This window comes from Nycticebus coucang, chromosome 9 (assembly GCF_027406575.1).
Source record: "Nycticebus coucang isolate mNycCou1 chromosome 9, mNycCou1.pri, whole genome shotgun sequence".
In the NCBI taxonomy this organism is placed as follows: Eukaryota; Metazoa; Chordata; class Mammalia; order Primates; family Lorisidae; genus Nycticebus; species Nycticebus coucang.
In genome coordinates, this window is record NC_069788.1 from 41,683,297 (window position 1) to 41,708,050 (window position 24,754).

Here is a 24,754-nt window from a genome sequence, read left to right on the forward strand (position 1 = left end):
CAAGCGATACAAGATGGTAAACTCAGATCTTCAGAAAAAAATGAAAACCACAGGAAACTAGGACATGGTAGTACGTGTATCTGGGCAAATATAAGACTCTCTTTTCTCTTAATTTCTTTAAATACATATGACTGTCTCCCTGGGTAGAGTCCCATGGCATCACAGCTCACAGCAACCTCCAACTCCTGAGCTCAATAGATTCTCCTGCCAAGTAACTGGGACCACAGGCACCCGTCACAACGCCCGGCTATTTTTTGGTGGCAGCCATCATTGTTGTTTGGCAGGGCCAGACTGGATTCGAACACCAGCTCAGGTATATATGGCTGGCACCTTAGCCACTTGACCCACAGGCATCGAGACAACTTTTAAAAATTAATTAGTATACTCCTAATGACCAATGGATTAAATTTAAAAAAAAAAAAATCACAAAGGAAATTTAAAAAAAAAAAAACTTTTTTGAGACAGTTGAAAAACTCACCATGTCACCCTCAGTAGAGTGCTGTGACATCAGAGCTCACACAGCAACCTCAAACTCTTGGGCTAAAGCGATTATCTTGCCTCAGCCTCCCAAGTAGCAGGGACTACAGACGCCCGCCACAACTCCTGGCTATTGTGTTGTTCTTGTTGTTGTTGTTGTCATTGTTGTTTAGCAGGCCCAGGCCAGGTTCAAACCTACCAGCCCCGCTGTGTGTGGCCAGTGCCCTAACCGCTGAGCTACAAGCGCCAAGCCCGGAAATTTTTAAATATTTTTAAGACAAAAACAAAAACATGGGGCGGCGCCTGTGGCTCAGTTGGTAAGGCGCCGGCCCCATATACCGAGGGTGGCGGGTTCAAACCCGGCCCCGGCTGAACTGCAACCAAAAAAATAGCCGGGCATTGTGGTGGGCGCCTGTAGTCCCAGCTACTCGGGAGGCTGAGGCAAGAGAATCACTTAAGCCTGGGAGTTGGAGGTTGCTGTGAGCTGTGTGATGCCACGGCACTCTACCGAGGGCCATAAAGTGAGACTCTGTCTCTACAAAAAAAAAAAAAAAAAAAAAAAAAAAAAAACATGACCTATCCAAACTTCTGGGATACAGTTAAAGCATGTGTCAAGGGGGAAAATGATAGCCATAAATAACCACATTAAAAAAAACTCTCAAATCAATAACCTAACCATTATAATCTAACCTTTTACCTTAAGACACAACAAAAAGCAGCAAACTAAACTCAAAACAGGTAGATGAAATATTAAAATATAAAAAAATAAAATGAATGTAAGAACAACAGAGAAAAACTAATGAAAACAGAAGATGGTTCCTTGAAAAGATTTTTTTTTTAATATGCCAAACGTTTAGCTAAAATCGCCAAGAAAAGAGAATCACATTATTAAAATCAGGAATGAAAGAGGGATATCGCTACCTACCTTACAGAAATAAAAAGGATAATAAAAGAATACTATTTTAAAAACTGTATCAATAAATCAGGTAACTTGACAAATTACTTCCAAGAAATGAACGAATTCCTAAAAAGACACAAACTACCAAAATCAACTTTAAAAATATATAAAATCTGACCAGATCTTTTTTCTGTAAGTAAAAAAATCAAGTTCTAAGAAAACCTAGTTCCAGGTGGCTTTGCTGGTGAATTCTACCCTTTTTTTTTTTTCCAGACAGTCTCACTCCATCGCCCTGGGTAGAGTACTATGGTATCATCATAGCTCACAGCAACCTCAACTCCTTGGCTCAAGTGATACCTTTGCCTCAGCCTCCTGAGTAACTGGGACGACAGGGACCTGCCACAACGCCCAGATAGTTTTTCTAGTTGTAGTAGAGACTAGGGTCTTACTGTTTCTCAGTCTGGTCTTGAACTCCTGAGCTTAGGTGACCCACCAGTCTCCACCTCCCAAAGTGCTAAGATTACAGGCATGAGCCACAGCACCCAGCCAAATTCTACCATTTAAAGAAGAATTTTTTTTTTTTTTTTTTTTTTTTTGTAGTTTTTGGCCGGGGCTGGGTTTGAACCCGCCACCTCTGGCATATGGGGCTGGCGCCTACTCCTCTGAGCCACAGGCGCCGCCCCATTTAAAGAAGAATTAATAACAATTCTTCACAAACTTTTCTCAAAAAGTGGAACAGGAGAGAACACATACTAACTCATGCTATACAGCCAGTATTACTCTAAGGCAAAAAAACAGATAAAAACATCACAAAAAATTATAGCCTGGTATCCCTGACTACAGTCATAAAAATCTTCAATAAAATACTAGCAAAATAAATCCACCAATGTGTAAAAAGCATTATTATATACTATAGCTAAGTGGAATTTATCCCTGGACTGTTTAACAACCAAAAATTAATATAATGCACCATATTAATAGACTAATGGACAAAAACCATCAATTGACCAAAAAAAGGATTTGACAAAATCCGATACCTTCTATGATAAAAAAAATCCATAAACTACAATAGAAGGAAAAATTCACAGCTAAGATACTTAATGAAGAAGGACTTGCATGCAAAAACATCTACACCCTAAGCCCTAGAGTCTGTGAACATGTTAGTTTACATGGCAAAAGGAAATGTGCAGATACAGGCAGTCCCCAAGTTATAAACATCCAACTTCATATAATTTGACCTTACAAATGGAGGCTATTTACAGTAAGTCCCAGAGTTACAACCAACTGACAGATGACTCACATTTACAAAGGAAGGCTATTACATGTAATAGGTAAATGTATCTGTTCTAACTTAGATACAAATTCAATTTAACAACGGACCTACAGAAACTATCTCATTCATAATCCAGGGACTGACTAAATGAAGGATCTTGAGATAAAAGGATTATCTGAGTGGACGCAAAGCAATCACAAGTGTCCTTCAGAAGAAAACAGGACACAACTACAACAGGAACTCTTCCTAACAAATGCAAACATTGTAATGTTTGTAACTTCACGTTAATCTGAAATAAAAAAATAATTTAATTTTTTTTTAAGACAGAGTCTCGGGCAGCACCTGTGGCTCAGTGGGTAGGGCGCCGGCCCCATATGCAGATGGTGGTGGGTTCAAACCCGGCCCTGGCTAAATTGCAACAAAAAAACAGCCAGGCGTTGTGGCAAGCACCTACAGTCCCAGCTACTCGGGAGGCTGAGGCAAGAGAATCGCCTAAGCCCAGGAGTTGGAGGTTGCTGTGAGCTGTGTAATGCCAAGGCACTCTACTGAGGGCAATAAAGTGAGATTCTGTCTCTACCAAAAAAAAAAAAAGACACAGTCTCAAGCTGTCACCTTGTGTAGAGTGCTATGACATCATAGCTCACAGCAACTTCCAACTCTTGGGCTCAAGCGATACTCTTGCCTCAGTTTTTCCATTTTTTAGTATAGACAGGGTCTCACTCTTGCTCAGGCTGGTCTCAAACCCATGAGCTCAAGTAATCCTCCTGCCTCAACCTCCCAGAGTGCTAAGAGTCACCATGAGTCTTAGGTGTCACCATGAGTCTTAGTCTACAGGCATGAGTCACCATGCCTGACCTAGTTGAGTTTTTGTTTTTTTTTTGAGACAGAGTCTCACTTTGTTGCCACTGGTAGAGTGCCATGGTGTCACAGCTCATAGCAACCTCAAACTCTTGGGCTTAGGCAATCCTTCCTCTTGCCTCTGCGTCCCAAATAGCTGGGATTACCTCAGCATCCCAAGTAGCTGGGACCACCACACACCCTGCTATTTTTAGAGATGAGGTCTCACTCTGGCTCAGGCTAGTCTCGAATCTGTGAGCTCAGGCAATCCACCCACCTCGGCCTCCCAGAGTGCTAGGATTACAGGTGTAATGCCCAGCTAATTTAATTTTTAATAAAAGAAGAAGAAAGCAAGGGGGGAGTCAAAGACAAAGGGAAGAGGGAGACAGAAGTTACACTGAAACAGTGTAACTTCAGATGGAGGAAGGGGCCACTAGTCAAAGAATGCATATAGGCTTCCAGAAGCTGGAAAAAGAAAACGAGTTCTCCCCAGGGGACTCCAGAACCAACGAGTCCTGCCAATATCTTGATTTTAGCTCCATTGAGACTCATTTCAGACTGCTGACCTTCAGAACTATACGAGAATAAATTTGTGTTGCTTAAAGTCATTAAATATGTGCTAATGTGTTAGCACAGCAATAAGTAATTAATATAGGGTCAAATAAAAATGTAACATTTGACCAGAGGATGGAACCAGAGAAGAAGGAGGGAGGGAGGGAAGATAGATAGATAAATTCCAGACTGGAAACAGGAAAAGTTAAGCTGTGTCTGTTTGCTAATGATATCGTGTATATAGTAAGTCCTAAGAAATGCACTAAAAAGCTATTAGAACTAACACAAGTCAGCAAAGCTACAGGACAAAGTCAACATACAAAAATCAATTTGTGTTTTCATACATTAGCATTGAACAACGTGAAAATGAAATCTTGAATGTAATTCCATTTATTCCAGCATCAAAAAGAATGAAATATTTGGGTATAAATTTAACAAAAAAAGTGCAAGACTTATTCACTGAAACTACATAATAAACTGAAGAAAATTAAAGAAAGTGAAAGAAATTAAAGAAATAAATGGAGAGACATCCCATGTTTATGAATTGGAATACTTAACACTCCTAAGATGATAATATTCCCCAAATTCATTTAGTTAAAGTTTCAATACAATTTTTAACAAAATCCCAGCTAGCTTCTTTTCAGAAACTGTGACCAGCTGATCCTAAAATTTATACAGAAATGTAAGGGATCAAGAACAGCCATAACAATCTTGAGAAAGAACAAAAAAAAGTGAATGATTTATACCTCTTGATTTCAAAACATTCTGTAAAACTACAATTATCAAGACAGTATAGGCCAGTGCGGTCGCTCACGCCTGTAATCCTACCACTTGGGAGGCCAAGGCAGGTGGATTGCCTACGCTCATGGGTTCAAGAGCAGTCTGAGCCAGAGTGAGACCTTGTCTCTAAAAAATAGCTGGGCATTGTGGTGGGTGCCTGTAGTCCCAGCTACTTGGGAGGCTGAAGCAAGAGAATAGCCTGAGCCCAAGAGTTTGAGGTTGCTGTGAGCAATGACACTCTACCAAGGGCAACAAAGTGAGACTGTCTAAAAAAAAAGTCTAGTAGTGGCAGGTAGACTATAGGTCAATAGAACAGAATTCAGATTCCAGAAAAAAACCTTCTGATTTATGGTCAATTGATTTTTTTTTTTTAAAGAGATGGTCTCACTCTGTCATCCAGGCTGAAGTACAGTGGCACAATTATAGTTCACTGCAGCCTCAAATTCATGGGCTCAAGTGATCCTCCTGCTTTAGCTGCCTGAATAGCTGGAACTACAAATGTGCCCCCATCATGCCCAGCTAATTTTTTTCCTTTTTTTTTAGATATAGGACCTCACTATGTTACCCAATCTGCTCTTAAACTCCTTGCCTCACAAGATCCTCTTGGGCCAGGAGCAGTGGCTCAGGTCTGTAATTCTTGCACTCTGGGAGGCCAAAGGCAGGTAGGCCGCCAGAGCTCAGGAGTTCAAGACCAACCTGAGCAAGACTCAGACCCCATCTCCACTAAAAACAGAAAAACTAACCAGGCATTGTGGTGGGTGCCTGTAGTCCCAGTTACTAGGAGGCTGAGGCAAGAGGATCACTTGAGTACAAGAGTTTGAGGTTGCTGTGCGTTATGACCCCAAGGCACTCTACCCGGGGTAACAGTGAGACTTCTTGTCTTAAAAAAAAAAAAAAGAAAAGAAAAGAGGGCGGCACCTGTGGCTCAAAGGGGTAGGCTGCCACCAGCCCCATGTGCTGGAGGTGGTGGGTTCAAACCCAGCCCCAGCCCCCCCCCCCCAAAAAAAAAACCTGCAAAAAAAAAAAAAGAAAAGAAAAGAAAGAAATCCTTTCACTTTAGCCTCCCAAAGCATTGGATTTCAGGTGTGAGCTACCATGCCTAGCATCTACTGATTTTTGTCTGGGGTACCAAGACAAATCAATAGGGAATGAATGATCTTTTAAATAACCATTACTAAAATAACTGGATGTCCATATGCAAAAACTAAAGCTGGACCCTTACCACACCATATACACACCAAAAAGACTCAAAATCAATCACAGACCTAAATATAAGACTTTAAAATACACTCTTGGAAGAAAAAATAGGTGTGACCTTGGATTATATCATGGTTTCTCAGATGTGGCACTAAAAGCAGCAAAAGAAAAGATTAAAATTAGACTACTTCAAACTTTAAGACTTGTATGCTGTATATAACCAAGAAAGTGAAAAGACAACCCACAGAATAAAAAACAATATTTGGAAATCATTTATCTAATAAGTGACTTGTATCTAGAATATATAAAGCACTCTTATAAGTGAACAATAATAAGACAAATAATTCAATTTAAAAACAGGCAAAATATCTAAAGACAATCCTTTATACTTGGAGAAATTCCCATTTATGTTGTTAGGATATACAAATGGTCAATAAACACATGAAATAGTCATATCCTTCTCTTCTAAGACACAAAAAATCATAATGATAAAAGGGTCAATTCATCAGAAAGAATGGCAATAATAAATGTATGTCAGCCTAATTTTAAGGTTTCAAAATATAGAAAGCAGAGGGTCAGTGAGCATATGAAATATGCTCAATCCACAAGAATGGCTGTAATCATAGAGACAGATAATAGCACATAATGGTGAGAAAGTGGTAGAGAAACTGGAGCCCTCATTTATTGCAAGCAGAAATGAAAAATGTAAAGTCTGGCAGAGCCTCAAAATATTAAGCATAGAGTTAACTATGACAGAGCAATTCCACTCCTAGGTATACATCCAAGAGAAATCAAAACATACACACACAAATTTGTAAACAGGCTCGGTGCCCGTAGCATAGTGGTTACGGTGCCAGCCACATACACCTAACATGGCAGGTTCAAATCCAGCCTGGGCCATCTAAACAACTGCAACAAAAAATAGCCAGGTGTTGTGGTGGGCACCTGTAGTCCCAGCTACTTGGGAGGGTGAGGCAAGAGAATCACTTAAGCCCAAGAGTTGGAGGTTGCTGTGAGCTGTGACGCCATCACACCTACTGAGGGCAACATAGTGAGACGCTGTCTCAAAAAAAAAAAAAAAAATTGTAAACAAATGTTCATAACAGTATTGTCTGTGATAGCCAAAACAATCAACTGACATATGATAAACAAAACATAGCATATCCATACAATGGAATATTATTCCACAATAAAAAGGTACAGGTACTTAATAATATAACATGAGTGAACCCTGAAAACATTACGTCAAGTAAAAGCAGCCAGATGCATAAGACCATATTGCTTAAAACTCCATTTATGTGAAAAGCCCAGAATAGGCAAATCTGTATAAAGATAGAAATTAGGTTAGTGGTTGCTTAAGGTCAACATTAGGGGAATGGGAGGAAATGAGGAATGATAACAAGTCTGTAATATCTCTTAAAGATGACAAAAATGTTCTAAAGTTATAATGCAGTTACAGTTGTACAATCCTATGAATATACTAAAAAAATAAACGCACTGTACACTTTAAATGAGTGAACTATGTGGTATATGAATTATATCTCCAGAAAGCTGTCAAGATAAAAAGAAGCGGATGGCGCCTGTGGCTCTGTGGCCGTAGGGCGCTGGCTCCATATACCAAGGGTGGTGGGTTCAAACCCAGCCCTAGACAAACTGCAAAAAAAAAATAGCCAGGCATTGTGGCAGGTACCTGTAGTCCCAGCTACTTGGGAGGCCGAAGCAAAAGAATGGCCTAAGCCCAGGAGTTGGAGGTTGCTGTGAGCAGTGTGACCACATAGCTCTCTACTGAGAGTGATAAAGTGAAACTCAAAAAAAAAGATAAAAAGAAGTATAGCAAAAATTCCCCAATAAACTAAAATGGAATCCTAAAAATGTTCATTTAACTCTACAGAAGAAAAATAAATAATTATTGGGGCTAGGCACAGTGGCTCACACCTGTGATTGCAGAGCTTTGCGAGACAGAGGCAGGAGGATCAGTTGAGGTCAGGAGTTACAAGGTCTGGAGTAAGCTATGATCATGCCACTGCACTATAGCCTGAGTGAAAGAGATCCTATTTCTAAAGAAAAATTTAAAAATTAAGATTAAAATTTTAAAATGAGAGTTAGGTCAAATAAAACAAATACAGTAGACCTAATTCAACCATCAATATATATTAAATCTTAATGGACTAAACACTCACTTCTATTAAAAGGCAAATAGTGTCAGAACGTATGTTAAAAAGCAAGAACCAAATGTATGCTGTTTACAAGACACATCCTTTCAAGATAAGACTGAGAAATGCTGAAAATAAAAAGATGCAAAAAAAAAAAGAAGAAGAAGAGTTTATGAGCTTAAGAAAAATTGGCTATGTTCATATTGGAGGAGGTAGACTTAGATTCATAGGTATCAACAGAGAAAAAAGAAGGACATCTCATAACAATAAAAGGGCCACGAATGGCAGTACACACCTACAGTCCCACCTACTCAAGAAGCTGGCATAGGACAATCACCTGAGCCCAGGAGTTGGCCAGCCTGAACAAGATAACAAGACTATCTCTTTTTAAAAACTTAAAGATCATAATGAGAAAAGGGTCAATTAATCATGAAGAATGACCCAATAAATGGATATAAGCCTAATTTTTTGTTTTTAAAAAAAACAGGACCTTGCTCTGTCTACCAGGCTAGAGCGCAATGGCACTATCAGCACTCACTATAAACCTCTGAACTCGTGGCTTCAAGTGATTCTCCTTCCTTGGCCTCCCCCAAGTAGCTGGGAACACAGAACACATCACAATGCCTGACCAATGAGGCTAATTTTAAGCCTTCAAAATACATAAAACAAAAATTTCCAGAATACACAGCTGGAGATTTTAATGCTCTTCTCTCAGCAAATGATAAAATTACATTTATAAAATCGATAACAATATAGGTCAAATACTACCAATAATCTTGAACTAACACGTTTATGGAACACTATATTCAATAGCTATAAAATGTATATTCTTTTCCCCAGGACCAGCATTAAGGTACCCTGTGCTGGATCATAAAACAAGTGTCAGTAAATTTCAAAACATCAGTATCTTAGCATATGTTCTCTGACCACAACAGGATTAAACTAGAAACTACTAACAATAAGATACCTAGAAAATTCCCATTAATAAAACAATATACTTCTAAATAACCTATGGATTAAAGAAAAAAAAATCACAAATTAAATTAGAAAATATTTTCATCTTAATCAAAATAAAATGCAGCATACCAAAATTTGTAGAATACTGCTAAAACAGTACTGAGAACCTTTAAATGCCTATATGTAAAAATAAGTTATAAAATGTCCTAAGATTCTGGCCCAAAAATCTAGGAAAAAAAAAAAAAAACTGAGCCCAAAGTAGAAGGAAATAAAAATAACAGCAAAAATCGTGCAAAGGAAAAATAATAGGGAAAATACATAAAAGGCAAAAGTGGATTTTTTTAAATGATTAACAAAATTGAAAAACATCTTACCAATATCACAATTGCAAGAGGCTCTATCACCACAGACCCTAGATACAGAGGGTGCCAAAAAGTGTGTACACATTTTAAGAAAGGAAAAAACTGTATTAAAATTGTAATACTTGAGATATACTATCTCTTATAATTGCAGAAGTCAAATCTGACTTGACTGTTACAACTTTTTTTTTTGGAGACAGAGCCTCATGCAGTTGCCCTGGGTAGAGTGCTGTGGCATCACAGCTCACAGCAATCTCCAACTCCTGGACTCAAGCGATTCTCCTGCCTCCGCCTCCCAAGTAGCTGGGACTATAGGTGCCCACACAATGCCCAGCTATTTTGGGGTTGCAGCAGTCTTTGTTGTTTGGCGGGCCTGGGCTGGATTCGAACCCGCCAGCTCAGGTGTATCTGGCTGGCACCTTAGTCGCTTGAGCCACAGGCGCCGAGCCTGAGTGTTACAACTTTAATACAGATTTTTCTTTTCTTAAAATGTATTTACATTTTTGAGCCCCTCTGTGTATTAAATGAATAATTAATGAATCTAAGCCGGCGCGGTGGCTTGTACTTGTAGTCCCAGCTACTCAGAAAGCTGAGATGGGAAAATTCCTTGAGCCCAGGAGTTCAAGGGTATAAGTGAGCTATAGTTATGATACTACACTCCAGCCTAAACAAAAGAGCAAAACCAAGCTCTTAACAAAAAAAAAAAAAGAAGAAGACTATAATGAACAACTTTATGCCAATAAATCTGACAGTTGAGACAAAGTGGACAGCTTATCAAAAACTGACATAGTGTAAACTCAAAAATCCTAATAGCCCTAACTCTATTAACTGAATTCCTCATCAAATGCAGTCTCACAAAGAAAACCACAGGCCCAGATGGTTTCATTGGCAAATTACCTCAAACATTTAAAAAATAATTAATGCCAACTGAACATAAATCCTTTCAGAAAATAGTGGAAGAAATATCTACCAAATCATTTCAAGGCAAGCCTACCACCTTTTATCAAAATCTGACAAACATGAGCATATATGCTAAAATTCTTAATAAAATACTGTAAGAACTAATGGAATAACTAAGCTACTTGGGAGGCTGAGGCAAGAGAATCACTTAAGCCCAGATGCAGCAATATATATATATAAAAAAATGATCCATTACAACCAAGTGCGGGTTAGCCCACAATTGTAAGGCTGTTAAACAACTTATCACCATCCACATTCTATCAGTGCAGAAGAGACCTATCACAAAATATCTAATCAGATTCCTCAAAACTGGCTCCCAATAATCCCACACAAAACAGAAACCTTAACACACATACTCCACTCATAATCCTAGCCACATCTCATGAAACTGCAGCCACATCTCCAGTTACTAGCCTCTAATTCACACCCATGTTTCCCCTACAGCGCCCTCTGCCCAGAATGTGCCACTCACCTTCCTCCCTCCAGTCACAAATTCCAAAGCTCCATCTCAGCCCAGTTTCTCTGAAAGCCTTCATAACTTTCTCAGGTTGATTTCATGACTCTTCTCCTAAATTCTCACTGCATCTTCTGCAACCCTCAATTCTAACAGATACTACCATTATTTCTTTTTCTTTTGATATTCAACTATCACTCCTACAGGGAAGACACCAGATTTTTTCACATTACCAGAATAATGAAGAAAAACTGCATGGTCTTTTCAAAAGATGCAGAAAAAGCACTTAAAAAAAGTCAATATACAGTTTATCTGTGAAGGAAAAATACTCACCAAATTAATAATTTAAGGAAATTTCTTCAATCTAATTAAGACGTAGGAAAAATTCTACAACTAACATTAATCAGACTTAACTTCCAGTAACACTAACTTCAGTAATAATATTCAGCATGTATATGCCCTCACATATATCTCCCAGTGGTCCTCACAACACCTTGTTTAAAAGTAGAAAAAAAAGCCGGGCGTTGTGTGTAGTCCCAGCTACTTGGGAGGCTGAGGCAAGAGAATCACTTAAGCCCAGGAGTTGGAGGTTGCTGTGAGCTGTGTGAGGCCACGGCACTCAACCGAGGGCCATAAAGTGAGACTCTGTCTCTACAAAAAAAAAAAAAAAAAAGAAAAGTAGAAAAAAAAAAAGTTACTATTGTCCCAATTGGTATAATAGCAACTCTGGGTCAGAAGTGTTATATAAACCCAAGTGAAAGCTAGGACTAGAATCCAATCTTTTCCAGGGGTCCTCAAACTTTTTAAACAGGGGGCCAGTTCACTGTCCCTCAGACCGTTCGAGGGCCAGTTTAAGAAAAAAAAAGAACTATGAACAAATTCCTATGCACACTGCACATATCTTATTTTGAAGTAAAAAAAAAAAAAATGGGAACAAATAACAATCACACCGCCTCACGTGGGCCACAGGCTGTAGTTTGAGGACCCCTGTACACTATACTATCCTGTCTCTTATCTTCAAGTTCCTGTCACAACGGACAATTAGTCCCTCTCAGAAAGCATAATTTGGTGACACTATCAAAGACTACCTGCTATTGCAGTTCTTTCTAGCAATGCCACTGGTTTGGGTGACAACAGCAAATAGCAAAATAGTCAAACAGCTACTTCATTTGATTAGTTGATCAAATTTTTGGAACAAGTACCACTAACATGGATTAAAAATTTTTTAATTTACATTAAAGGACCCACAGAAAAACCTTAAAACCCCTTTCCTCAAAATGGCCACACAGAGGAAAGGGCACATCTCCCAGTCTGATCCTCCTTTTACCAATCTAAAATGCAGCAGATGCAGCAGAGAAACAGGTAATTCAAGGCCTTATTTGAATTTATATTTCCAATTTGCTACCTGTTGATGCCTTAACTGAGCAGCTATCAGCTGGAAGCTTACAACTACAGCTCCTTAACAGAGAAATCAGAGTGAAATGGCCACTTCTGAGTTTCTGTTTCTGATTCATATCAATTTTTCACTCAGGAAAATATAAATGTTGTCTTAACATTGTTTCATCTGTGATTCACCCCAGAGAGCAAATTTCACAATGAGGTTAGAGTTGCTTCTTTACTGAACAACGTGTACTTCACTTCGACGCACACAGAGAAATCCAAGTTACTTCAAATAATCTGTTAACAGAACTACAAAAGAAAGGAAAGGAAGGACTTTTCTTTATACTAGGCTTTGGCTCCCATTGCCTATAGAGCAATCATTTCTTTTGTCCCTTTTTGTGTTCCCAGAAAGTGAACATTTGACTTTTGAATCATCCCTGGTCTAGGACAAAACACTAAACAATTAAGAAAAATATACCTTTTCCACAAATGGAGTTGTCTTCTTTGTGAATATCCCAGGCCCTTAGTAAAGCAGTCCATATGTTTCATGGTAGGTAACACAGTGCCCTTTATAGACAAGTTCCTAAAAGGCTTTGCGAATTTCTTACCTGACCTTACTCCCATTCAAAGTCAGTGACCACAGAGGTATCTAACACTGACATTTACAGTGATTGAAGTTATAATAAGGACCTCTTTTCTTTAAGTGACACAGAAAATTCAAAGGTCACTGGATAATACACTACCAAATAGAGTACACCAGTATCTCAGACACTTCTATACTCAAAATATCTACTTTTGGGCGGCGCCTGTGGCTCAGTGAGTAGGGCGCCGGCCCCATACACCGAGGGTGGCGGGTTCAGACCCAGCCCCTGCCCAACTGCAACAGAAAATAGCCGGACGTTGTGGCGCGCACCTGTAGTCCCAGCTGCTTGGGAGGCTGAGGCAAGAGAATCGCGTAAGCCCAAGAGTTAGAGGTTGCTGTGAGCCGTGTGACGCCACGGCACTCTACCGAGGGCGGTACAGTGAGACTCTGTCTCTACAAAAAACAAACAAACAAACAAAATATCTACTTTTAACAATCTTTGGAAATGTCCTATGAAAACCATTAGGTAAGCTGGGTTTTTTTTTTTTTGGTAGTTTTTGGCCGGGGCTGAGCCTGAACCCACCACCTCTAGCATATGGGGCCGGTGCCCTACTCCTTTGAGCCACAGGCACTGCCCGGTCAGCTGAATTTTTAAACAAACAGTCAACAAAATAGCTTCATCATTGACTACTTTCTGAATAAGCTAAGATTGTAATTTCAAACTTATTTTTTTTTTTTGCAGTTTTTGGCGGGGGCTGGGTTTGAACCCACCACCTCCAGCATATGGGGCCAGCGCCCTACTCCTTTGAGCCACAGGCACCGCCCCCTTAAACTTTTTAATACCAACAAGTATTCAGAAATGTTTACAGACATTCTAATAATGCCTATGAAACAAAGAAGGCATCTTTTGATTTAATACTTTTATCACCTAAGAAAAAAAGAAGTTGGGGCTTATCAAGATTATTTAGAATTCCCTCATCACTATTACCACATGATTTTTTTTTTTTTTTTTGAGACAGAGTCTCACTAGGTTGCCCTCCGTAGAGTGTCGTAGCATCACGGCTCACAGCAACCTCAGACTCTTAGGCTTAAGCGATTCTCTTGCCTCAGCCTCCCAAATAGCTGGGACTACAGGCACCTGCCACAACACCCAGCTATTTTGTTGTTGTTGTAGTTGCCATTGTTGTTTAGCAGGCCTGTTGTTTAGCCGGGTTCTAACCTACCAGCCCCCTTGTATGTAGCTGGCATTCTAACCACTCAGCTATGAGCACCCAGCCATCACTTTTTTTTAATTTCCACTTGCTTGTTCATTCTTCTTCGTTTGAAGTACTTTTTTTTTTTTTGTTCATTTTCTTCTTCCTCTGGCGATGCTCTTTCCCATTTCCTCCCCAGTAGCTGGGATTACAAACGCCCACCACAACGTCCGGCTGTTTTTGATGTTGTTAGTAGAGATGGTTCACTGGTTCACTGCTGCTCACTGCTGCTCATACTGGTCTCGAACCTCTGAGCTCAATCAATCCACCCGCCTCGGCCTCCCACAGTGCTGGGACTACAGGTGTGAGCTACCATGCCTGGCCCCTTTTTTTTTTTTTTTTTTTTTTTTTTTTGAGACAGAGTCTCACTTTATTACCCTCGGTAGAGTGCTATGGCATCACAGCTCACAGCAACCTCCAACTCTGGGCTTAGGTGATTCTCCTGCCTCAGCCTCTTGAGCAGTTGGGACCACAGGTGCCCATCAGAATGCCCGGCTATTTTTTTGTTGCAGTTTGGCCAGGGCCGGGTTCAAACCCACCACCCTCAGTATATGGGGCTGGCACCCTACCCACTGAGCCACAGGCGCCACCCCAATGACTATATATCAATCCACCTAACCTCACAATACCACCCTCAAATCTAATTTCATAAAGAAATTTAAAAATCCAAATATCAAAGAATGATAATTTCACCCAATCATCACTTTCTAACATGCTTTCTTAAAGCACTCCTCTAGCTGTCTAGCTGAATAATTCCAATGAACCGTCCCATAAACCTGGGGCTACCAGAGTTGCTACTAAATCAAGGTTAAGGTAGGAGTTGCCACCAAAGATGTGGCATTGGGGCACACAGACCAGATGTTAAGCAGCCAAAGAATGAGGAAGACTGAAGGATGAAAGCCTACTCGCAGTTTCATGGTTACAGCAAAGAAAAATTTTTGTACGTACCATTTTACCCCCAATCTGCCTACGGTTCACACTCTTTGTGACCCTCTCCTACTCAATTCAGCTCTCCATTCCCAATGTGAACTCCCTTTCCTCCTACTTCCTCAGCACCTATGAAGCTCTAGAACAATGCCATTTGTGTCCCTAGTTAGCAACTGAACTCTAAGTCAATTGATTTTCTCCACTCAAACTATTCAAACCATATCCCCAACCCATACAGTCCCATTTCACATAAAATATGCTTAAGTCTAATTACAAATATTGTTTTATCTACGCTTAAAAGACAATTCCAACAGAAAAAAAGTATATGTATATGAACATGATTACAAGTCATATCTCATATACAGTGAAACCTGCATATCCATGGGTTCCACAGCACATCAGTCAACCTCAGATCAACAATATTTGGGAATGGCTGTACACAGTGGCTCATACCTGTAATCCTAGCACTTTAGGAGGTCAAAGTAAGATAACTGCTTGAGGCCAGGAGTTCAAGACCAGCCTGGGAACCATAGAGAGACCCCATCCCTACAAAAACTAGAAAAATTAGCTGGGTGTTCTAACATATGCCTAAAGTCCCAGCTATTCAAGAGGCTGAGACATGAGAATCACTTGAGCCCAGAAGTTTAATGTTGCAATGAGTTATGCTCATACCACTGCACTACAGTCTAGACAACAGAGCAAGATCCTATCTTAAAAATATATAGAGAGAGAGAAAGCGTGAGAGAGACATACATATATATACATACACACAGAACAAAAAGATAAACTTCAGGGAAAATATAATTTTTCCTATCATTATTACCTAAATAATACAGTATAACAACTATTTAAACAGCATTTACCTTATATTACGTATAAGTAATCTAGAGATTATTTAATGTATATGGAGGATGTGCATAGATTAAATGCAAATACTATGCTATTTTATACCAGGGACTTAACCATTCCCGGATTTTGTTATCCAAAGAAGATCCTGGAACCAATTCTCCATGGATACCAAGGGATAACTATATAATTACATGTGTGGATATATACACACATATATGCAATTTTCTTGAATTGGTCTCCATAAAAAAAAAAAAAAAAGGCTATATCCTCTTCCCTAAACATTCTTCATCACGTCCCACAGGGAAGAAGAATCTTTCAGGAAAATCTATAATCCTTCCCATGTAGAATTATGGTAACTATTGCACAATACTCAGATTTAATTCAAAAATCATCATTTTTTGCTTATCTCAGACCTCCAGATAAGTGTGCAAATACAGAGAAGTTTATTTGTAAGAAAATAAAGGGAAACTGTCTACACATATGAATGTGTAACAAAATCACAGTGATAGATTCAGGCTTAAAAGCAAAAGCTCTATTTAATTTAATTTTTTACTTAAATTCCAAAGCAGAACTTTTAAAGTTGTCACTAATCTTAATTGATCCAAGTATGCTGCATCAACCTCATACCTGAGGCAAACATTTACCCTTAAAATGACAGAAAGAATAAGAGTTCCCATGCTAGCAGTCTTCAGTAATACTCTATACAAAACCCCTAAACAAAATGTGTGTCTTACAGATCATTTCAGCCAAATACACAATACCTGATTTTCAAATAGCCTGTACAAACTTTTATTTTCATTACATGTGAACTACTAGACATACTTATTAAATAAATACAAATTCTGAACTGTAAACCAATTCACATTTAAACTTTTAGAAAAGAAAAAATTTTTCCAGGTCATAAAAACCACAACGTTGTTTACTGAGTTTAGTAAAGTAACAAAATTATACTTCAATATTCTCATTTATTTCAAAGTTAGTCATCTTAGGCATATTTTATGTTAGCAAATTTATCACCATTTATTTGTTCCTTTTTTTCATCCATTCCACAAATATTTCTACATGCCTTTTATATCCCAGCGACTATAAATATCGTGTCAAATAAACCAAACACAGTTCCTTCTCTTGTGGAGGTTAGCGTCTATCATTAATCCAATCCATTCATTTATTTTAGACAAACACAATTTGATGTGACAAGATTCAACGCATAATCCAAATACCACCAGTCCTAGGCTGCTTGGCTGGTTTGTCTTCCAGAACAGATGACTGCCTGGCCCTAGTTTGACAGTTATTATAATCAAAGGCATAACTGCTTACCCATTTGAAAGTATGTTTGAGAAAAGCATTTTTTAAAAAACTCAGACTTAATAAGAAAGAGTACCATGGATCAGTTATTTCATCTCCACCAATGACACTGGGGAGGTGGTGCAGAGCAGCAGAACACATACAACATATTTTCTATCTCCACTAGCAATAGTTCGATAAAATTTTAGCAAGATCTAAAAACACTGAAATGTTAGAATAAAAGCTATGGCCACCCATACTCAGTGCTTACTAAGAAGTACTTTTAAGTAAATTTTGGAACATAAAACCCAAACATCATGATACCTAAGCTCCGAGATACCATCCAACTGTTGCTGTAGTTACAGCCAGAGGAGCAGAGACTTATAGGAGCAGTCAGATAAGTTATTTCATAACTTGTAAATAGAAATGCTAACAAGAGTTTATCCTACAAGTCATTTTCTACACCCATGAAAAGAGTCATACCACACTAGAAGATTAACGTGAGGATTAAATCAAACAAGCGTGAAAAGCTCCAAAAACAGTGCTTTTTACTGTAAATTATACTCACTTCCTACTCTGAGCCTCTTCTCATGCTATATTCTCTCCGCCTGGAATACCTGTCCTTCTCCTCACCCCTTCTTCCTATTTAAACCACATCCATTCTTCAGGGTCCTTTTCAAGTCATTCTTGATATCTGCCTTATCTACAACACCACAATGGGCCTTTCTCATCTTTGAAATATAATTGCTTACTTCCTATAACACTCATCATGCATTTAAATAGACATTGTTATCAATTTGACTTAATATTTTACTGGCATATGGTATAAATCTCAAACAGAGAAGTTTCAAGACTTCATGGAGCATCATCTCATCCTTCTATGTCCACCTTAACACCTATCAGTGCTTTATAGAAACTAACCCTCATCCTGTAAATAAATGCCATAATGAATAAGTGATCAAATAAAGACAGAAAATAAAAGCTGTTCTGTTTGGGAAAAAATTGGATTAAAAAGGTAGCTAAAGTGACCCTTAAGAATAGAGAAGGGTAAATTTACAGTATATACTGTAACTAAAATCTAAATGTTGTCTGCCTTAAAAATAAAAACAAAAGCTAACTGAATATATTCCAGGCATTAAACATTATTACAAACAAAACAAACAAGGAATGACATAATGCAATCCATTCCTTACTCAAAATGACACCTCCTGTAATTGTAGCCACTTCTACAGATAATATAAAATTTGACAGCTATTCTCAGGTCTGAATTAGGATTCTGTTTTTTCTTAACTCATTGTCTTTTTAATTTTTTTTTTTTTTTTTTTTTGAGACAGAGTCTCAAGCTGTCACCCTGGATAGAGTGCTGTGGCATCACAGCTCATAGCAACCTCAAACTCTTGGGCTGAAGCGATTCTCTTGCCTCAGCCTCCTGAGTAGCTGAGACTACAGGCGCCCGCCACAACACCCAGCTTTTTTTTTTTTTTTTGCAGTTGTCCTTGTTTTAGCCAGCCTGGGTGTATGTGGCTGGCGCTCTACCCACTGAGCAATGGGCACAGCCCAACTCATTGTATTTCTAAAGAGTCAACCAGCAGGGAGAGTATAAGTTCATTAACACTACAGTTAAAATACAACTTTTCTCTTTTAAAAGTTAAATTTCTGAGTATTAGCCATAAGAATCACTAGAGCCCATGTTGTTTTAAATTATAACACTTTATATTACACCTCTTGACCATATAAATACTCCATAAAACTGCCACCTCTTAACTCCTTTTTGAAATCTAAGTACATTCCAAATAAAACATAGACCTAGCCTCACTCTTTTGCCTGGTCTAGAATGCAGTGGTGTCATCATAGCTCACTGCAACCTCAAACTCCTGAGCTAAAGGCATTATCCTGCCTTAGACTCCTGATAGCTTGGGACTATAAGCAAGGCTGTACCACACTCAGCTAATTTTTCCATTTTTGCTTAGGTCTTGAACTCTTGAAGTCTTGATCGCAAGATCAGGACTCCCAGAGTGCTAGGATTAAAGGTGAGAACCACTCCTACACCCTTTTTTTTGGATGGATTAGTATATTATTTTTGTTTGTTTGTTTGTTTTTTATTGTTGGGGATTCATTGAGGGTACAATAAGCCAGGTTACACTGATTGCAATTGTTAGGTAAAGTCCCTCTTGCAATCATGTCTTGCCCTCATAAAGTGTGACACACACCAAGGCCCCACCCCCCCGTCCCTCTTTCTGCTTCCCCCCCCATAACCTTAATTGTCATTAATTGTCCTCATATCAAAATTGAGTACATAGGATTCATGCTTCTCCATTCTTGTGATGCTTTACTAAGAATAATGTCTTCCACTTCCACACCTTTTTTAATCAAAATTCAAGTAACAATGAAGGAAAACTGCTACTTTCTAAAATATTACCCAAACTGACTCAGGTAGAGAAGCCCTATAATCCCCACAAGCCATTCATCAGTTCAATACTCATATATTGTTTATACCAAAGCCTCAGCTACAGGTCTCCAGGTTGACACTACCACCTCCTTCCTAATAAGCAACCCTCACTTTTAGTCTAAGTCCATAAGATACAAAAATAGATAACATCAGAAAACAGGTAGGGCCCTGGAAATTATGTATTTCTAAGATATGATTTAAGAAGCAGAACAATTTCCACTGACAATTACAGACAACCATGCCTATAAATAAATGGGAGGGGAGGAGTATTGGCAGAACAGAGGGATCAGCAGTAGAAATACTGAAGGTCAAGTCCAAATTGCCAAACACAGAACACTTGCATAAAAGTTACTTCACACAAAACTATGCCAGGATTAGCTATCTTTAATGGAGATGGATAGAACCTAAATGTATATTTGCTCTATTCAGCTTATGCTTCTATACACATTAACATATTTGATGCTTACAATAACCCTTCTGTAAAGCAGGTAATGCCTACTTCACAGTTAAGGAACTAAGGTGTGTCTTATACAAAGGTAAAAATGCTAACAAGAGGTAAGAGTCCAGATGTTAACTTGGGTTTTCTGGCTCCAAAGTCAAAGGTCTCTGTATCACAAAATGCTATTTTTGTTGAAGCCAGGGCTAGAAAACATGTGTTTGAGAAATGTGGCTAACCCAATCCCTCAAAGAATTTTTTTTAATAATAATATATAAACAGAAGTTAGTGTGACATGCTCAACACTGGCCCTGGCCCTGGTAGAAAAATCTGTTTATTTTAGGTCAAAGAAATGACAGCACAATTACTGGCAAATTCAAAAAAGCTGTTTGCAACAAAGCATTGAGAACACAAAAGGGCCAACCAACTAAGCATTAATAGCTCCTCAAGGAATAAACACATCTTCAAAGGACTGGAATAAACACATACACAAAGAATTGTTTTAAAAACATCTTAACCAGATAAAGTTTTTCTTTACTTGGTTTAACAAATTAAGTTTCATTCACACTCAGGAAATATTAAACATACAGTTAGAGAAATTAGATAGCAATATATGTTACTTGTGTTCAAATCAAGAAAACATATAACAGGATGTGATTTATAATCAGTGCCCTACTTTTCAGTCATCTAGATGAAAAAATAGTCTTTGGTTATATATTTGCAAATTAAAAACAATTATTTTTTTTTTTGAGACAGTCTCACTATATTGCCCTCAGTAGAGTGCCGTAGTGCCACAGCTCACAGCAACCTCCAACTCTTGGGCTTAAGTGATTCTCTTGTCTCAGCCTCCCAAGTAGCTGGGACTACAGACGCCGACTACACCCCCCCGGCTATTTTTTGTTGCAGTTGTCATTGTTGTTTAACTGGCCCGAGCAGGGTTTGAACCCGCCAGCCTTAGTGTATGTGGCTGGCGCTGTAATCACTGTGCAACGGGCACTGAGCCCAAATTAAAAACTTTTTTTTTTTTTTTTTTTAGAAACAGAGTCTCACTTTGTCACCCTTAGTAGAGCTGTGGTGTCACAGCTCCAGCTCTGGGCTTAGGTGATTCTCCTGCTTCAGCCTCCCGAGTAGCTGGAACTACAGGCGCCCGCCACGATGCCCATTTTTTTTTTGGTTGCGATTTGGCTGGGGCCGCGTTTGAACCCACCACCCTCCATGTATGGGGCCAGTGCCCTACTCACTGAGCCACAGGTACCACCCACCAAATTAAAAACTTTTAAGAAAAAATTACTCACCAGCTGTCAGAAGCCATCCTTTTTGATAAGACTAAAACCTCAAAAAGACAGATTTCACAGCTGTATCACTTCACACTCAAATGCTGGTTTGTTTTTCCATCTTATTCAAACCTCTCTCTGCACTTCAAGCATTAATTCTTCTTACTACCACATATTGGCATTCTCGTGAAAAGTCTTGCAGATCCTTAGTATCTGCCTCAAACCACCTATAAGATGCCATCTTCTAAGAAAAGAGCCCCAAAAGATTCTTCTGGAACAAATTTGCCTGTGTTTATCAGTGAAGATGACCTTGTTATTCTGACTGTGCCAGACTGAACTTTGGCTGAATTGGCCAGCCAAAGGAAGCCATGGACTAAGTGGACACCTGCAGTCAAACATGGCCCAACAAAACAAGGAATATTGACAGACTATCCAAAGAGGCTCTCTCATAAACATTATGGCACGTAGAAAGCAGGCCACTAGTTTAGAAAGTATTCTTTTACTGCCTTACCCTCTTGAAGAAGAACATCAAAGATAATTTAACTCTACTTCAATACTCGGGAGACATGATGAAATCCATTTATAACTGTACTACAACAGTTTGACATCAGAAAATATTATAAGCAGGAAATAACAGTTTTATGTAGGTCAAATACAGGATACGGGAGAAAAGGTGGAAGATTAGGCTAAACAGGATAGTTTGGAAGCAGCCTAAGTTTTTGGATTTTATCTAAAAATAATAAAATAAAAAAAATTTAAGAGTAGAAAAAAATTGGATCCAGGAAGAAGCTCCATTAAGAGCCAACAGGCCAGAGAGGAAGCAGAGGCTGCTTAAACAAGGGTGTAAGGATAGCAAGGAAAGAAAGACATACCTAACACATACCTTGAAGACCAATTTGGTGACATGGGGTAGGAAACAGAAGGGGTATAATAAACAGCCAAACATATGGCTGAGGCAAGAGGTGAGGAGTTCAAAACCAGCCTAGGCCATATAGCAAGAGCCTGTCTCTAAAATAATTTTTTTTAATTAGCTAGCCTTGGTAGCTCACATCTCCAGTTCCAGCTACTCAGGAGGCCAAGAGTTTGAAATTAGCCTGAGCAATACAGTGAGACCCCATCTCTTTAAAAAAAAAAAAGGGGATGGGGGCTCGCCGCCTATAGCAGTTAGGGCGCCAGCCATATACACCAAGGCACGTGGGTTCAAACCCAGCCCAGGCCTGCTAAACAACAATGACAAATGCAACAAAAAAACAGCCGGGCATTGTAGCAGGCACCTGTAGTCCAGCTACTTGGGAGGCTGAGTCAAGAGAATCGCTTAAGCCCAAGAGTTTTAGGTTGCTGTGAGCTGTGATACCACAGCACTCTACCGAGAGCAAAATAATGAGACTCTGTCTCAAAAAAAAAAGAGAGAGAGCAAAAGATGACACCTACTTCTGGCTGGGTAGATATAACCAAGACTGAGGAAACAGGAGAATCTAATTTCCATGGGAAAAGAGCTAGATTACAGTTTTAAGGCCTACCCTCAGTACCTCAGTGACCTAGGCTTTACTTAAGTCAAATAACCTTCTACTGAAGTTTCATCCTCGATGTAAAAGGAAAAATAACCCCTTTCCAATTTATTTGGAAAGAAGCAGTCAGTACAATGAATAAATATTCTTTTTTTTTTTTTTAAGAGACAGAGTCTCACTTTGTCGCCCTTGGTAGAGTGCTATGGCGTCACAGCTCACAGCAACATCCAGCTCTTTGGGCTTAGGTGATTCTCTTGCCTCAGCCTCCCAAGTAGCTGTGACTAGAGGTGCCCACATAACGCCTGGCTATTTTTTGTTGTAGTTTGGCCAGGCTGGGTTTGAGCCCACCACTCTCGGTATATGGGGCTGGTGCCTTACTCACTGAGCCACAGGCACCGCCCAATATTCCTTTTTTTTTTTTTAGTCTTGCCAAAACCATCTATAAGTAGAATCTTCACTGGGTACCTTCATTTCCCAATCACAAATCTTTCTAATCGTCACCCTAAAGCCCCTAAAGGTTCCTTCCTGGACTTTTCCACTCTACTGTCCTGACTTTCATGTGTCACTACTGTGTTTTACACACCTCTGCCTTGACATTACAGCATCTGGTTCAGGAAATCACACTTAAGGACATTAACTCTGGCAGTTTCATTTCCAATGACACATTCTTCATCTCTACAGTTTCTTCTACTGTCTCCTATCTTCTCTATTCTCTACTGCCCTAGTCCTATCTGGAATCGTCATTATTTCATTAGCCTCACAACCACCAACATTTTGCCCAAAGCAACTCCCCCATCTCCCAAATCCTCATGGCTATGAAGGCCTTAAGGGGGAAGTCACTGAGGTGAATGCGTGTTTCTTTTTGTGTTAAACCACAGGAGAAAAAAGGACTATAGAAAATTGGAACACCATACTGGTCCCTTCGCAAAAGAACTTCTGAAGTAACCTTAGACTACACAAAGAAAATTAAAGAGTTTTACAAAGAATAAGAAAGGGAAGTAGTGGGCGGCGCCTGTGGCTCAGTCGGTAAGGCGCCAGCCCCATATACCAAGGGTGGCGGGTTCAAACCCGACCCCGGCTGAACGGCAACCAAAAAATAGCTGGGCATTGTGGCAGGCGCCTGTAATCCCAGCTACTCGGGAGGCTGAGGCAAGAGAATCGCTTAAGCCCAGGAGTTGGAGGTTGCTGTGAGCTGTGTGAGGCCATGGCACTCTACCGAGGGCCATAAAGTGAGACTCTGTCTCTACAAAAAAAAAAAAAAGGGAAGTAGTAAAAAAGGAGGAGAAACCAAAATACAGAAAAACAGATGGCTGCAACACATCATCAGCCACACTTAGCTCTATTGAGCATGTTTTATGGCCTCTATTTACCTTTACCCCCTCAAGAGTAATTGCCCCTACAAAACTCCCTGATTAGACTAAGGATGGACACCCCTAGTGGCAGACAAGAATTAAAAAATTCATATGTGGGGGCAGCACCTGTGGCTTAGTCGGTAAGGCGTTGGCCCCATATACCGAGGAGGGTGGCGGGTTCAAACCCGGCCCCGGCCAAACTGCAACCAAAAAAATAGCCGGGCGTTGTGGCGGGCGCCTGTAGTCCCAGCTACTCGGGAGGCTGAGGCAAGAGAATCGCTTAAGCCCAGGAGTTGGAGGTTGCTGTGAGCTGTGTGAGGCCACAGCACTCTACTGAGGACCATAAAGTGAGACTGTCTCTACAAAAAAAAAAAAAATTCATGTGTATGTGTGTGTGTGTGTGTGTGTGTGTGTATATATATATATATTCAGAGGTGAATCAATGAGATAATCCCCTGAAGGAATTTACTAAGTCCCTGGTTCTCAAAGTGTGATCCCCAGGGAAGCAGCATCCTTACCACTGAGTAAGGATGTCAGATATGCATATTATTCAGCCCCTTCT

General features: G+C 39.5%; 1 protein-coding gene across 2 annotated transcripts in view; it reads right to left on the minus strand.

Moving 5' to 3' along the window:
• The window catches only part of ZFAND3 (zinc finger AN1-type containing 3), a 390,125-nt gene that overhangs the window by 329,763 nt on the left and 35,608 nt on the right, over positions 1-24,754 (minus strand). The window contains exon 1 of one of the 2 annotated variants that reach the window (XM_053603533.1): positions 21,354-21,385. The exons of the other annotated variant lie outside the window; for it this stretch is intronic. Coding sequence (XP_053459508.1) covers positions 21,354-21,370 — 17 coding nt within the window. The 5' untranslated portion in view covers positions 21,371-21,385. Of the gene's footprint in view, positions 1-21,353; positions 21,386-24,754 lie in introns of those variants that run through there. 2 annotated transcript variants of the gene reach the window in all.